The following is an 18,127-nucleotide window of genomic DNA, read 5'->3' as shown; positions in this document are numbered from 1 at the left end:
TATGCTTATACGGTACTGGTATCATCATCATTTAACATCACAAAAGATTTTTTTTGATAGATGATACTAACTACAAAATATGTATGGAAATATGTTTGTAAATTTTATTGTAGGATGCACTTCAATGGAAACATGTAAATAATCTATGCCTCTATACACTGATGCAGGTGGTACCTCCTAATATGGCATGATACCAATAATGTTGCTGGTCTAGGCCACATTTAAAACATAGTGACCTAGTTTTTGAGCTCATGTGACCCAGTTTTGAACTTGACCTAGATATTATCAAGATAAAAATTCTGACCAATTTTCATGAAGATCCATTGAAAAATATGGTCTCTAGAGAGGTCACAAGGTTTTTCTATTATTTGACCTATTGACCTAGTTTTCGAAGGTACGTGACCCTGTTTTGAACTTTATCTAGATATCATCAAGGTGAAAATTCAGATCAATTTTCATGAAGATCCATTGAAAAATATGGCCTCTAGAGAGGTCAAAAGATTTTAATAATTTTAGACCTACTGACCTAGTTTTTGACCGCAGTTGACCCAGTTTCAAACTTGACCAAGATATCATCAAGATGAACATTCAGACCAACTTTCATACAGATCCCATGAAAAGTATGGCCTCTAGAGAGGTCACAAGGTTTTTTTTATTATTTGACCTACTGACCTAGTTTTGTAAGGCACGTGACCCAGTTTCAAAATTGACCTAGATATCATCAAGGTGAACATTCTGACCAATTTTTATGGAGATCCATTCATAAGTATGGCCTCTAGAGAGGTCACAAGGTTTGTCTATTTTTAGACCTACTGACCTAATTTTTGACCACACATGAACCTGTTTCGAACCTGACCTAGATATCAGCAAGATAAACATTCAGACCAAATTCCATATAGATCCCATGAAAAATATGGCCTTTAGAGAGGTCACAAGGTTTTTCTATTATTTGACCTACTGACCTAGTTTTTGGCGAGACGTGACCCACTTTCGAACTTGATCTAGAGATCATCAAGATGAACATTCAGACCAACTTTCATACAGATCCCATGAAAACTAGAGATGCTTTTGAGAAAAGCGCATGTCTCCCACAACTGAACAAGAGGACCATGATGGTCCTGAATCACTCACCTGTTCCCACATGACCCAGTTTTGAGTCTGACGTCGTTTTTACTATTATTTGACAGAGTGACCTAGTTTTTGAGCGCATGTGACCCAGTTTTGAACTTGATCTAGATATCATCAAGATAAAAATTCTGACCAATTTTCATGAAGATCCATTGAAAAATATGGCCTCTAGAGAGGTTTTTCTATTATCTGACCTATTGACCTAGTTTTCGAAGGTACGTGACCCTGTTTTGAACTTAACCTAGATATCATCAAGATAAAAATTCTGACCAATTTTCATGAAGATCTCATGAAAAATATGGCCTCTAGAGAGGTCACAAGGTTTTTCTTTTTTTATACCTACTGGCCTAGTTTTTGACCACACATGACCCAGTTTCGAAACTGACCTAGATATCATCAAGGTGAACATACAGACCAATTTTCATGAAGATCCATTGAAAAATATGGCTTCTAGAGAGGTCAAAAGATTTTTCTAATTTTAGACCTACTGACCTGGTTTTTGACCGCAGTTGACCCAGTTTCAAACTTGACCTAGGTATCATCAAGATGAACATTCAGACCAACTTTCATACAGATCCCATGAAAAGTATGGCCTCTAGAGAGGTCACAAGGTTTGTTTATTATTTGACCTACTGACCTACTTTTTGATGGCACATGACCCAGTTTCAAACTTGACCTAGATATCATCAAGGTGAACATTCTGACCAATTTTCATGAAGATCCATTCAAGGGTATGGCCTCTAGAGAGGTCACAAGGTTTTTCTATTTTAAGACCTACTGACCTAGTTTTTGATCGCAGTTGACCAAGTTTCAAACTTGACCTATATATCATCAAGATAAACATTCAGACCAACTTTCATACAGATCCCAGAAAAATATGGCCTCTAGAGAGGTCACAACGTTTTTTCATTATTTGACCTACTGACCTACTTTTTGAAGGCACGTGACCCACTTTCGAACTTGACCTAGATATCATCAAGATGAACATTCTGACAAATTTTTATGGAGATCCATTCACAAGTATGGCCTCTAGAGAGGTCACTAGGTTTTTCTATTTTTAGACTTACTGACCTAGTTTTATGATGGCACATGACCCAGTTTCGGACTTGACCTAGATATCATCAAGACAAACATTCAGACCAACTTTCATACAGATCCTATGAAAAATATGGCCTTTAGAGTGGTCACAAGGTTTTTCTATTATCTGACCTACTGACCTAGTTTTTGAGGGCATGTGACCCACTTTCGAACCTGACCTAGATATTATCAAGATGAACATTCAGACCAACTTTCATACAGATCCCATGAAAAATATGGCCTTTAGAGAGGTCACAAGGTTTTTCTTCTACTTGACCTACTGACCTAGTTTTTGAAGGCACGTGACCCACTTTCGAACCTGACCTAGATATCATCAAGGTGAACATTCTGACCAATTTTCATGAAGATCTTGTGAAATATATGGCCTCTAAAGAGTCACAAGGTTTTTCTATTTTTAGACCTACTGACCTAGTTTTTGATGGCACGTGACCAGTTTCGAACTTGACCTAGATTCATCAAGTGAACATTCGACCATTTTCATAAAGACCCATGAAAAATGTGACCTCTAGAGTGGTCACAAGCAAAGTTTACGCACGGACGGACGACGGACGACGGACGCTGCGCGATCACAAAAGCTCACCTTGTCACTTTGTGACAGGTGAGCTAAAAATGTTAGTTTCTCTAGATGGTAGGGACGAGTGGATCCAATTAGATGGTCTGGATGAGTGGATCCAATCAGTAATTCAAGGGCCATAAATCAAAAGTGCCTGGGCGGATTTGGCTAGTTATCGAACTTGGGTAAGGTCTTATGGCCAAACACATTTTGTTCAAGTTTGGTGAAGATCGGATGAGAAATGTTGGACTCTGAGAGCGGACAAGAGTAAAAAGGACGATTTTTCGATAATTCAAGGGCTGTAACTCTAAAATGCCTGGACCGATTTGGCTAGTTATCGAACTTGGCCGAGGTCTCATGGTCAAACACATTTTGTTCAAGTTTGGTGAAGATCGGATGAGAAATGTTTGATTAATAGTGCGGACATGAGTAAAAAGGCCAATTTTTCGTTAATTCAAGGACCGTAACTCTAAAATGCCTGGACCGATTTGGCTAGTTATTGAACTTGGCCGAGGTCTCATGGTCAAACACATTTTGTTTAAGTTTGGTGAAGATCGGATGAGAAATGTTTGATTAAGAGTGCGGACATGAGTAAAAAGGCCAATTTTTCGTTAATTCAAGGACTGTAACTCTAAAATGCCTGGACCAATTTGGCTAGTTATCGAACTTGGCCGAGGTCTCATGGTCAAACACATTTTGTTCAAGTTTGGTGAAGATCGAATGAGAAATGTTCGACTTAAGAGTGCGGACAAGAGTAAAAAGGCCGATTTTTCGATAATTCAAGGGCTGTAACTCCAAAATGCCTAGACTGATTTGGCTAGTTATCGAACTTGGCCAAGGTCTCATGGTCAAACACATTTTGTTCAAGTTTGGTGAAGATTGGATGAGAAATATTCGAATTAGAGTGCGGACAAGAGTAAAAAGACCAATTTTTGGTAATTCAAGGGCCATTACCCAAGACGTCTGGACCGATTTGGCTAGTTATCGAACTTGGCCGAGGTCTTATGGTCAAACACATTTTGTTCAAGTTTGGTGAAAATCGGATAAGAAATGTTCGACTTAAAGTGCGGACAACTTTGTGACAGACACACACACAGACTGGAGTAAATCAATATGTCTCCCACACCACTGTGTGGTGGGAGATTATGGCTTCTAGAGAGGTCACAAGGTTTTTCTATTATCTGACCTACTGACCTAGTTTTTGATGGCACGTGACCCACTTTTGAACTTGACCTAGATATCATCAAGGTGAACATTCTGACCAATTTTCATGAAGATCTCATGAAATATATGGCCTCTAGAGAGGTCACAAGGTTCTTCTATTTTTAGACCTACTGACCTAGTTTTTGACCGAACATGACCCAGTTTCGAACCTGACCTAGATATAATCAAGATGAACATTCAGACCAACTTTCATATAGATTCCATGAAAAATATGGCCTTTAGAGAGGTCACAAGGTTTTTCTATTATTTGACCTACTGACCTAGTTTAAGATGGCACGTGACCCAGTTTTGATCTTGATCTAGATATCATCAAGATGAACACTCTGACCAATTTTCATGAAGATCTTGTGAAATATATGGCCTCTAGAGAGGTCACAAGGTTTTTCTATTTTTAGACCTACTGACCTAGTTTTTGATGGCACATGACCCAGTTTCAAACTTGACCTAGATATCATCAAGATGAACATTCTGACCAATTTTCATGAAGATCTTGTGAAATATATGGCCTCTAGAGAGGTCACAAGGTTTTTCTATTTTTAGACCTACTGACCTAGTTTTTGAAGGCACGTGACCCAGTTTCAAACTTGACCTAGATATCATCAAGATGAACATTCTGACCAACTTTCATAAAGATTCCATGAAAAATGTGACCTCTAGAGTGGTCACAAGCAGAAGTTTACGGACGGACAGACGGACGGACACACGCACGCACGACGGACACCGCGTGATCACAAAAGCTCACCTTGTCACTTTGTGACAGGTGAGCTAAAAAGTCTTTGTCTGCTGTCTCCCGACCCTACCTTTTAAAGTTGAGTAGGTAGGTAGGTAGGCAATTCTTTTTTCTTTGTGTGGGGATTATACTTTTACCATTAGGCCACACCAAATTGATAAGTTGTTCATCGGATTTTTTTCTGAAAAAATTGAGGCGGCGAGCGAAAAAATAATTTAAATATTTTTTTAGGTTTTTGAGAAAATCAGGAGCGAGCGAAGAAATATATTTGTCTTCATTTGGCTCTCGACTGACTAATAAAAACCTTAAAATAGAATGTATAGCCCTTTTAAATTAAAAAGTAAGTCCCCAGAGATTGAGAAAATCTGACCTGCAGACGCACAACAAAGCGAACTCGTGAAAAAAAGGTAATAACAGTCATACAGTACACTGTAATCTAATAATGCATGCTTTTGAAAATGCTGTTAGAAAATATGTAATAAACAACAATGCATAACCTTACACCATACTTATCACATACATATGTGACTTGAATATTTACTGCTATGAAAATGTAGCATTCTTAGCTGACTTTACAAAGTTTTTGATACATCAGATCTGATATCTATGTGAGTGTTACTAGATCTATTAAAGCTTCTGATTTGAAACTTAGAACAGTTATTTACTGTCAAAGTCTACACCTGGAGAAACAATACTCTAAGTCTGAATCTAGACAGAGTTATGCCCCTTTTTAACATAGAATATTTTTAATTAAGTTTTATATAATGACCAATAGCTCTGTACCTTCAAAGCTTCTGACTACTATGCCCCTTTTACTGCCAAAGATCTGATTTAGAAAAGTCGAGCATGATGTCTATGTACAGCTCTTTTTCTAACTTTAAACTTTCAAAACATATTAAATTTGTTGAAACAAAGTCTCAATTAAAGTCTGAAATGGAGATTAACGTGCATTAACATTAGTTTACTAAATGATTGGAAAATTTGAAAATCGAAACTGTTCTGAAATCAACTCATAATGTAAATTCCTTATCCACCAACTTTCGTATGCAAATGCTGATCATTTGGACAGGAAAAACAGAAAACAGATAAGTGACATGCATCAATAAGTATTTACCCTTACCAAAATAATGTAGATTGATGTTATCAAATAAATTTGTATGTTTTTCTTCATCCAGTTTTCAATGAAATAAATCGATTTTGTAGCATGTAATTTGGTAAACATTTGAAGAAAATGGCTAACTACATAAAAGGGAAACAACTTTAATGCAACTAAATATAAGTGTTATGATTTATTATAGATGATGTGTGCGTAGTATGTATTTATTTTGATTAAAATCCATTTGAGAACCATCTAGGACTAGAATAATAAGCATTTATACACTTTTACGTCCGTAAAAAGTAGCGCACCAACAAATTTTGGATTGAATTTTTTCAATGGGGAGAGCGCAAGCCAAAAACAAAACAAAAATTTTTTTGTGTTTCTGAAAATATACGAGCGGCAAATCCGATAAACAACTTTTTAATTTGGTGAGGCCTTAGATATAATATGACGATAGTTATTTACAGAATATTTTTGCTGTAAAAGTAAGACAAAGGATGAAATTAAATAATACAATTTAAACTTTCTTACTTATTATATTGCTAACTTGAAATTTGAAATTTGTGCAGCACTTGTCATATTGCAACTCAAACTTGACCAGCATTTTTGACCAATAAAAACTTTTGAGGCGCAGCATTTTCAGTGGGTAGGTAGTCAGACAGCAAACAAACATATTTTTAATTGTGGCCCTACATGTAACTATATAAATCCAGCAGTAGTAACTAAAAACTTGCAAGCCTTCACTCCAGTACCAACTAAAACAAGAGCTGTCCGTAAGACAGCCAATGCTCGACTATTCGAATAGTTGTCCCAGAAGCAAGAATATTACTGGACTAAATGTTAAAATATCTAGAGTTTCAATCCAGTATCTGCATTAGTTTTGGAGATTATAGTAACTTGTATGGAAAATTAACTTTAACCAGGACTTTCCAAGTCCAAAAGGGGACATAATTTGCCCAATATACAAGTCAGAGTTAATTGGGACTAGACCCAGTGAGGCTGGTAATTGACCTAGAAAAAGAAAATATAAGTAAAGTTTCAAACTATATGCTAGACTAGCTCCTAGACTATGATATATCATTTTTACATTTTATGATTAAATGTAGTGATCTGAGCCAGTCTATATTCTATGTCCAATATCATGATAACCTCTGTGAAAATCTCTAAAATAGACTGGCTTTTGTCTCTATGAAATTAAAATCGTCAAAAAAGGAAAAATGTAAAAATATATATTTATATCAGTCTAGTGGCTAGTCTAACTATATGCCTTTGAATGATGGCTATACATACTTGCATGCAAAACTTTAAACAAAGGTGTGATGCCAATACCAACATGAGCTAGTACAATACTGGACTAGTCAAGCTAAAAAGCAATGAATTTGTAAATTGTATTTGTGAAAAAATAAATGATATAAAAAACTGCTATCTAGTCTGATCAGTGATCATCAGTGGCAAATTAGAATTAACGCAGTCCCACATTTCGAGGGCTGAGCGCGAAACTATTGTATCTTGTTCTTTATTTATATACAGTTACAATAGTTTCGCGCTCAGCCCACGATTTGAGGTTCAAATCATCAATAACTGAAACTGTCGAAGTATTGGGATAACAGATCTACAGTACCTGTTTCCTTATATTTTGGAAAAGTAAACTAGAACTGTCACAGGAGTGACTCATACCCCCACCATACGGTCTTGTCACAGAAGAATGGCTACCATAACAAATCTTAAAAATACTTTGGAGTACTTCATCCTGGGCTTCCACATATAAGTAATACTAGTATAATACATACTAGTAAATATATTAAATCTCTAATATTAGAGATACACTAAAAGTGAATACAAAAAAGTGTCTTACCAACCCATGTTACCACAGAAAAATGTATTTACTTTTTACATAGGACTTATAATAAAAAAGTTAGAAAAATACCTAAAATATTGAAAATCTAAAAATAGGATTTCTAAAAATAGACTAATTCCTGGAATTTAAGGGGAAGAAACTCAGTACAAAAGTTAAAAAAAGGTTACTCCCCTTTGGCTCTAAGCCAATCAGAATGAGATACAGTGAAAATACATCAAAATTAACCTTACATTCTAGGTAAAAGGGGACACAATTCATGAAAAATTGGTGTCAGAGTTATGCACCTTGTGTAACATGATGTGGGTGATGAGGTGGAACATCTATTTTAAGTTTGAATCAAATCCATTTGGTAATAATTGAGATATAGTGAAAATACATCAAAATCAACCTTAAATTTAAAGTAAAAGGGGACATAATTCATAAAAAATTTATGTCAGAGTTAAGCACCTTATGTTACATCATCTGGGTGATGAGGTGGAACAACTGTTTTAAGTTTGAATCAAATCCATTTATTAATAACTGAGATATAGTGAAAATACAACAAAATTAACCTTAAATTCTAAGTAAAAGGGGACATAATTCATGAAAACTTGGTGTCAGAGTTATGCACCTTGTGTCACATGATATGGGCACATGATGTGGGTGATGAGGTGGAACATCTATTTTAAGTTTGAATCAAATCCATTCAGTAGTAACTGAGATATAGTGAAAATACATCAAAATCAACCTTAAATTCTAAGTAAAAAGGGGCATAATTCATAAAACAAGAGCACCGCCTTGCGGGTGCTGACGCTCATCTGATTTTTTTTGTATAATAGAAATATTGTCCTATCCATGATTTTCTAAGTCTAAAAAGGGCCATCATTCTTGCAAAAAGCAGGATAGAGTTATGTTTCTTGATGTACAGTGTCCACTTATGATGGTGAAAAACTGTTGCAAGTTTTAAAGCAATAGCTTTGATAGATTATGAGAAAAGTATACTTAAACATAATACTCAACCAAGAAAATGATTTTCTAAGTCCAAAACGGGCAATAATTATTGCAAAAAGCAGGATGGAGTTATGTTGCTTGCTGTACAGGGTCAGCTTATGATGGTGAACAAGTGTTGCAAGTTTCAAAGCAATAGCTTTGATAGTTTAAGAGAAAAAGTTCACCTAAACATAAAACTTAACCAAGAAATCTGATATTTTCTAAGTCCAAAAGGGGCCATAAATCTTGCAAAAAGCAGGATGGAGTTATGTTTCTTGATGTACAGGGTCAGCTTATGATGGTGAACAAGTGTTGCAAGTTTTAAAGCAAAAGCTTTGATAGTTTAGGATAAAAGCTGACCTAAACATAAAACTTAACCAAGAAAACTGATTTTCTAAGTACAAAAGGGGCCATAAATCTTGCAAAAAGCAAGATGGAGTTATGTTTCTTGCTATACAGGGTCAGCTTATGATGGTGAACAAGTATTCCAAGTTTCAAAGCAATAGCTTTGATAGTTTAGGAGAAAAGCTGACCTAAACATAAAACTTAACCAGGCAACGCCGACGCCGACACCGACAACCGCTCAAGTGATGACAATAACTCATCATTTTTTTTCGAAAAATCAGATGAGCTAAAAATGGTGTCAGAGTTATGCACCTTGTGTCACATGATGTGGGTGATGAGGTGGAACATCTATTTTAAGTTTGAATCAAATCCATTTAGTAATAACTGAGATATAGTGAAAATACAACAAAATTAACCTTAAATTCTAAGTAAAAGGGGACATAATTCATGAAAACTTGGTGTCAAGAGTTATGCACCTTGTGTCACATGATGTGGGTGATAAGGTGGAACATGTATTTTAAGTTTGAATCAAATCCATTTGGTAATAACTGAGATAATAGATTTCGGGACGCGACGGGACGGGACGCGACGGGGCGCGACAAAACTGACTCCTATATACCCCCCTCAAACATGTTTGGTGGGGGTATAAATATGTTATTTAAGAAACACTATGTAATCTGGACCTTGGAAAATAAAACCCTTTTCTCTTATTTTGCCTGGGGAATTTTAAACTTTCTATCAATGAAAAATTAATTAAATTATTCAAATTGTTATAATTACTTAGAACATTCTTACTTTTCTAAGCAACATAGATCTTTCTTTTCAAAAATCCAAAGCAAGTGACAGGGAGTATGATTATGTACCTGATAATTTGTAAAAACAGGCTAAAATATGTCACCAGGGCAACAAGAAGAAAACTAGAGCAGAGAGTGTCTAACAAAAATTGATTTGTCCCACAGGGAAGTTTTTGTATTTTTCCTGTGAATCTCACTCAAGATTTCCTGTTGAAAAGTTGGCATCATTATAAAACAACATTCCCCAGTGTAACATCAATTTCATCCTGTTTTTTTCTGACAAGTATCATCAACTGGAGAGTAATTGTTTCGCATGAATCATAGGTAATTTAGACAACTAGTGCTGCAGTGAATGAATCAGGTCTATCTGTTGCAATAAATACATAATCAATGAGTCATTAGGTATGATGAGACACTGGAACCAAAACATTTAAAAAAAAACAAAAACTCTTAACTAAATAATCTTAAATATAGAAGTATGTTTTATCATTTTGTCATGTCTGTACTATTATGTCAATACCTGTTTTGGTCAAAATCTGGCACACTTGTTGAGTAAACATTTTAAATACTGATTAATCACTCTTGATGAAATCAGCAACAGTCTTATGGCGTTTTTGCCATACTTTTCAAAGGCGAAACACAAGAAATAGAAGATTAAAATTAACATGCATCAATGCATTTTGGCTATTAAAGCTGCAGTTTGAATACAGTGGCTGAGTGCCCAGTTTAAATTCCTTTAAGTACAAAGCAAAGAAATTAAAAAAAAAAATACAAAGCCTTTATATTTAAATTATGTAGCTTCAGAACTATTTGGCTTCAGTAAACTAGCCGGAAAACAAGACTAAAAATATTTTGATTTTCCTTTTATCTATGAACCAGATTTCATGACAAAAAACTGTGGTACTTGTCCTTATGATTCACTTTCTATCGTATGTATAATTTATTACTTGTTCCCACAGCAACCCCATTTTCACCTTTAGCCTGCTGGAGGCAAGTGATTTTGCCTTTGCGACCAGTGCAGACCAAGATCAGCCTGCATTTCCGTGCAGGCTGATCATGGTCTGCACTGTTCCCTATACAGTCAGTAAATTTTCAGAGAACACCCCTTTGAATAATAAGTGGTACTGCCCAAATTGAATGATGGACCAGTCCATTTTAGAAATTTAACAGGGTAAAGGTTTAAAGGGTAAGGAAAGCCTGATAAAAAGTAAATTCTATATGAAAGCCATGATCAAGCCTTTCATAACGTTGAAAGAATTTTTAAAATCGGACCACTACTGAAAAAGATATGGCAGTTTGAAATTTAAGAAAATGGCTGATCATGGAGGCAGCCATTTTAGTGTGATTATGACATCATTTACACACTGCTGAATTCTTTATTTAGCAAATAACCTTTTAAATGGATTAATTTTCATATGTTTCTTGAGTGTAAGGTGTAAAACATGGTTCTTTTATTAAAGCTGGAAAAAATAGAGAAATTATTTTACAGAAATAAGTAAATACAGTTCAAATGTGTATCTACAAATTTAATAAATCTGCCATTTTGTTTTTTGTTGCCATGGAAACAAAATGGCCGCCAATTTGAGCAAATATTTAAATGCTCATAACTTTCTCACTTTTACTCAGATTTTGGAAATTCTTTCACTTCTTTAAATGATTTAGAAATCCTAGCTGACGAAACTAACTTCAGAAAAATGTTGCCTTTCCCTTTAAAGATGAAGCAACCAAGTAATAGGATGTGCATATTCTTATACAGACTTAACTGTCCTCTATCTTCATACGAGAAAATAAAGTGCTGTCCTTAAGACAGCGTGTTAGACTTTTGTCAATTTCTAAGCTGAACACGGGCCATCATGATACATAGACATGAACTATGTAACTAAATTATTTAATTTATTATATAACAATTTGCTACAAATGAAAATTTTGTTACTGCAATAGTAACAACTGGCACGCAGAATTTCAACCAAATTTTCTAGGTCAAATAAGGGCATTAATTTGAAAAAGAAAAGAGTTCTCTTACATGTACATGCATATTAAGTAAGTTTGATGGGGAGGATGTCAGTTTCAAAAACTTGAAAGTTGCACACAAAACTTAACCTTAGGAGTTCTAAGACGAAAATGAGCCATTCTACGAAAAGAGTTATCTAACTTGATTATTTTAATAGGCTTGATGACCAAGTTTTGAGTGAAGCTTCAATTCAATACATATAATTGTTACTATGATAAGAACTTGCATGCAAAACTTGAACCAAGTTGTGTCAGACGACAATGGTGACACCAATGCTCCGATGAGTACAGTCCAAGCTATAAATGCAAAATCAATTTATGGAAATTTTTTCATTCTTGCAACTTGTATGCAAGTATTTGGATATTCAAGACATCTAATTTGAAATGAATTAAGTTTTTTTGGTGTTAGGTAAAGTATGGCCATTGTCTTGTCATCAGCGCCTGCGGAGCTTCTGTTGTCATGTCATACAATATTTATAGCATGCATTTTCTACAGTTACGTATATTATTATACAAATGCTGAAATTTGAACCACCAATTCTGTCAAACCTGCCTAACAATTTCAAAATTTAGCACATACATGTATTCATTTAAACTGTTAACAGCCTTCTTTTTCTTTTCTAAAAAATCTTTAACTTTCAGTCTGCTGGCGGCAAGAGATTCTGCCTTTGCGACCAGTGCAGACCAAGATCAGCCTGCACATCCATGCAGTCTAATCATGGTCTGAACTGTTTGCCATTCAGTCAGTATCTTTTTGGTAAGCACCCCTTTTAACAGTTCATAGTACTGTCCAAACTGAACGAGGGACATTCATTATAGAAATTTAGCAGGGTAAGGGTTAACACATCAATGTTTTTAATTGCATTAACATCATTTACTAGAGCATTTTGCAACATAAAAATCAGCTCAAACTTATCTCAATTTATTTCTCATTTAACAGCTGCACAAATTTTATGGCTGTTCCATATTCCTTAAAGAGGACCAAATTTCTGTATAATTGAACACAACTATAAATCCTATAAACAGGTGATTCACACACACTTAAGCAGAACAGAAAAATTACAACAGGAACAGAAATTATTACAACTGATACATATATTTACTCTGCAACAATGATAAACACACTAAGTTGGGAAATCTACAACAAAATCTTTTAGCATTGTAAACTAAAGTGCATGTAGTGATGTACAACTTACATTTTAAAAAAAATATTTTGTAATTTTTAACTTATTGCATGATCAAATGTTTCAGAATGACATACGGACATGGGGCCAACCTAAAGCCAGGCTCCCCTTTGGCCACACCTGTAGGTGACTAAAATGGGAAAAGTATAATGAACCTTTAGCCATAACCAGTGATACAGTCAGAAAATGCATATTATTGTATACTTGAAAAATTTTGAAATAAAATCTCACAGTTTTATTACAATGATCCATTGCAAAAAAAATCTAGTAAAAAAATACTGTTATAAATACCTACTTAATTTACCCACTCCTTTTAACTTCTTTGCAGACATCTCTGTACTTGGATTAAATCCAGAACAAACTTTTAACATACTGTATCTGTTTTAATGCTCAAAAACAATTTTGCTTTTTTATCATACAAGACAATCAAGTAAAATGAGGTTTCCTTGTATAAACAACAATATTTTTTGTCAATTTTCCAACATGGAATGGAAATCCTAGATATTACAGCTGTTCCTAGAAAGTTAAGATCAGCTGTTTTCCACATTACTACACATATAGTAAACAGGTGCTTTTTGATTGGCTGATGACACAGTTGTTTATGTAGTTTTCATTCATATCATGGCTGACTCACCAGACAGGTGTCTTCTGATTGGTTGTTTACATTAAACCTGAATCCCCACTACATGTGTCTAGCCAGGCACCCAGGATACAACATGTGAAAACAAAGTAGGTCAAACAAAATTTACAGGGAAGTCACTGATCAGGGAAATCACAGATTATACATCAAAAATAGTTAAAGGGTTAAAATTATAATGTGATGGGAAAACTAGATGACATTTACAATATAGGAATGCTGACAACACTTGTGGAATTTCCATGGGGCATAACTGAACCTAGGCATAACAATTAATATTAAATTTCAATAATATCTGGAACAATTGACTTCTTATACAACATTATATAAATCAGCAGTCCCTAGTTTGTGCTACTGACTGGTCTATAGTGTGCAGCACTGAACTATTGGGCTATAATAAAATCATGAAGAGAAAAAGAATATGGATATTAAGAAAGCATTTATAATAAATTGATTGGCAAGCCATTCAGCAAATGTACTTCAATACTTGGAAATAAACTGTTTAATAATATGCAACTGCTGGGACATTCGAAACACTCTCACTCGGAAATTCTAGCTTATTTGCAAAAGTCATCAAATGAATCCACCGATTGTCAAAATTAAAAAAGATGTTCATTTTATATATCAAATATCACTGTATCAAAATAAGTTTTAGCTACTTTTTTGTAAAGCCAGAGTTACCAGCTTTTCATGGAACATATTGGCTGCCAATTCAAAGAGCTGTTTAATTTGACAAAGTAAGGGAACAACATACCAAATAATGTCTATGTAGATCTATCCAATTTCAACCATAAAAACAGTCATATATATTATACCAAACAAAACTTCTAACTAGTCTTTTGACAAATGGAATTATTCAACATTTACACAGTACAAGCATTTTGCAATATGATTCACTTTATTAAAACGACAAATAATCCTTTTTGCATGGAAGCCAGTATCTCGATCAGTAACCATTTGTGGGTATGGATTATTACTTCAAACACTTGTTCACTGTGATGATATGACATTAAATGCACAGATAATTAAATCGGTCTTGCTTTTTCTCAAAGTTATGCCCCTATTTCAACTTAGCTATGTTTGATCAAGTTGTTGCATGTAATCTGGTATCTCGTTGGAATTAAATGAAACTTCAAACATTTGTTTTCTAGAATGATCTAACACATAATGCACAGATCACACAACTCTTTCAATGCTTTTACACTTAATAACTGTTGCATGTAAGCTGGTAGATACGGTTTTGTGCAATACAATGTAACTTATCGCGTTTGAAAATGTCTGAAAATGTATAAATGTATTGCTTTCACATGTTAACATCTTTAAAATAAAGATGTATTAAGATTTCCACATTTAAATCAGTGAGGAAATAGCGAAAACATTTGAGCCGTGCCACGGGAAAACCAACATAGTGGGTGTGCGACCAGCATGGATCCAGACCAGCCTGCGCATCCGCGCAGTCTGGTCAGGATCCATGCTGTTCGCTAACAGTTTCTCCAACTCCAATAGGCTTTAAAAGCGAACAGCATGGAGCCTGACCAGACTGCGCGGATGCGCAGGCTGGTCTGGATCCATGCTGGTCGCAAACCCACTATGTTGGTTTTCCCATGGCACGGCTCATTTAAAGAAACCCTTTACCATGATATTAAACAAAACAAATGGAATGCCATGACCTTTGAGACAACATTTATTAATACTTTAAAATTTAAACTACAAATACATGAAAATTAATTTCAGTGTAGGTCAATGCATAGAACCAGGGTTCGAATTTAAGCTCGCATACTAGCAAAATGTGAGTACATTTTGAACAATGCGAACTTGTGACTTCTGCCAAAGCTCGCAAAATTTTGCCAGTGCAAAATCTCAAGTAGAAATTACGACGGTTTTGATTTCTTTAACTTTCAGTTTCGATCTGCTGTAAATACACATTTAATGATGATATTTTACACAGTACACACCAACTGATGACGTTTTACATAGTTTGTGGACTGTTTGCAGATTTTGATTAGGCAACATGGTGCGTGTTTTTCTAGCTAATTTGGGAACATAGCCTGTACCCCCAAAATTGGGAATTTTGACACGTAAATGTTCCAAATTGTGAAATATTTAGTCCCATAGGATATAGTAAGAATGTGTTTAAGCACTTTCTTATATACTTTTGTTCCACATTGTACAACCTCTTTAACATACTTCCATTACAAAATTGTCCATAATTTGGTCAATATTTGTGTAATTTTGATGAAATTTTTTTCAGAATGTAGATTGGGAATATTAGCACTCATTCTGGCACTGGAAATAGAGCAGAACAACGGCTATAAAAACAACCGGAAAAAAACCTGCACGGTAACTATCAGTATGGGCGCAAACAATATTTGATGGAAAAAAACATGTTTTGTACTACACATGCTTACCGGTAGTGTTATGGAGGACAGAGCCTTGTTTCTGCCCAGAACGGCTGAACAAAATTGCTACTCAAGTTGATACATTGTGAGTTGAAATTTTTTGTACGCGCAAAAACTAACCCAGAGAACTACACCACATATCGCGATGAAAGTATAAACCTAATGTATTGCAATCAGAATAATGCTACCTATTCATAACAGTAATTAGCTGTTAAAACTTTCGCCTGGGTTTGCATCCTGGAAAACTACATCTACATGTCTATTGTTGAATTAGTAGGAAAATTGCAACTACATTGTTAAATTAGTGGGAAAATTGTTCTTTTTAAAACAAGTATAATAGTGTCATATGTTATGTTCATCATGTACATGATTTATGCAAGTCTGCTTTTTTCATTGGCTATTTACTTTTACTCACACAGTAACTAGAATAGTTTTCTCTTTGCAGGTAAAATTTATTCTAATTCTCAAAAAAAAAAAGAAGAAAAAAAATAGGTTATTTCCACTGATTTCAGTCTCAATTCTGTCCACTAAGCATGCAAACAGTTCTACAGGAAGACTTACTTAGTATTGCTGAACTTTTTGAATCACATACACTTTGCACTGTACCTGCTTAACATTTGTCCATTCAAAGCAGGGGTGACTGCATAGTGAAATCGGCGATATCTCCACAACCTGCTTGCAGTGTGGTGCAACGGAAGTGAATGTTTGGTTTGCAAATTCATATGCTAGTTGCAAGAATTTGCAAACATGCGTCAGCAAAGGGTTACGCCCAACAATAATAAATTAATTTAAGGCAAGAGTGCATGCATCTAAAAGTCTGATAAAAGAGAAATTTGCAACAAATCGTCACTAACCTTGACCCGACATCTTTCAGTCTACCATTCAATTAATTGTCCAACAGGTGCCCGTCCAATCAAAAATCTTCCTCGTGTCTTACGTTTTCTTTGTGCGAAATTCCCTCGGTAGTATGATTTTTGCGACGATTACAAGCCCACTTGTGTTAGCTGTACTACAGAAAATCTTAACACAATGAAAGTTTCAACTGTTTGTTTATTTCATAATTTGTAAATATCCTTTCAAAATCACAATATCCTATACTGACAGGAAACGCCAATTTACACGTGAAAACGTGACCAGGGAAAGCCCGATGACGTCATCAATTGACTCATGCAGGGTATGCCTTGAAATCGAGCTCTTTCTCCAGCATTGCAGTGAAAAACAGATTTATGCAATATCTTACTTTTATTGTAAGAATCTATTCTAATCTATCAAACCACTCTGAGCAGCATCTGAATCTGCCAATATAATTTGCAAGCAAAATCCCCAACTCAAGTAAATATTTTGCAAGTTACAGGGTAACAGACTGGTTTTCTTCTCAGTTCTCTGATGCAGGAAGATAAAATATTGAAAGAACCGAACGGATGATTATAAACGGATAGAACGGACGTTGCCGTCATGTATTAATTTTGTTGAAAAAATACCCATGCAATTTCTAAAAAAAAAAATAACATTACAGTGTTAACATTCATAGAGTCTATAATTCAAGCAATTTGGTTGGTTTAATGGAGACGTTTTATACGCTGATGGACCCATGCTTATCAATTTTGGCTTATTGTTCGTATTTCATGTTTGTGGGTGATTATGTAGAATTAAATTTTCATTTCATAATCATCAAATAGGAAATGATCTAACTAAAGAACATAAGTGCTCACACTTAGGCCTAAATGTTCCAATCAGAGATAAGAGTTATCGCTCTTTTTCGAATATTACTGTTATCTGATGTGGCATTGATATAGAATTTGTAATAATATCGATTGACTCATTGTTAACACTAGTCAAATTAATCCCGAAATTAGTTGGCCATGAAATCTTTTATCGAACTGGAAACTCGATCCCCTTACATTAAAAATTCCGTATTATGTTCGAGCACCCTTAGAAATGTCACAATAGAGAATAATGTGCAAACATATCTCAATACAGATTAAGTAATTCGGATATCTTGCTGATAATTCAAAAGCATTCAACAACCTGAAATTAAATTTGCTTGGATTCTTGGTCACAAATGCTCATAGACGGATTTAAGACCGTTAACATATAGT

The 18,127-nt window shown here is 34.9% G+C and overlaps 1 protein-coding gene across 2 annotated transcripts in view; it reads right to left on the bottom strand.

Moving 5' to 3' along the window:
• LOC123564997 (dual specificity mitogen-activated protein kinase kinase 6-like) overlaps positions 1-17,384 on the bottom strand; it is a 34,026-nt gene extending 16,642 nt beyond the window's left edge. The window contains exon 1 of one of the 2 annotated variants that reach the window (XM_045358972.2): positions 16,883-17,384. In XM_045358972.2, coding sequence (XP_045214907.1) covers positions 16,883-16,895 — 13 coding nt within the window. In that variant the 5' untranslated portion in view covers positions 16,896-17,384. Of the gene's footprint in view, positions 1-13,287; positions 13,525-16,882 lie in introns of those variants that run through there. The other variant, XM_045358971.2, reaches the window with a different exon arrangement.
• Between the last annotated feature and the right edge of the window lie 743 nt (positions 17,385-18,127).

The sequence above is a fragment of the Mercenaria mercenaria genome, chromosome 2 (assembly GCF_021730395.1).
Source record: "Mercenaria mercenaria strain notata chromosome 2, MADL_Memer_1, whole genome shotgun sequence".
Lineage (NCBI taxonomy): Eukaryota > Metazoa > Mollusca > Bivalvia > Venerida > Veneridae > Mercenaria > Mercenaria mercenaria.
This window is presented reverse-complemented; position numbering and strand designations above follow the sequence as displayed.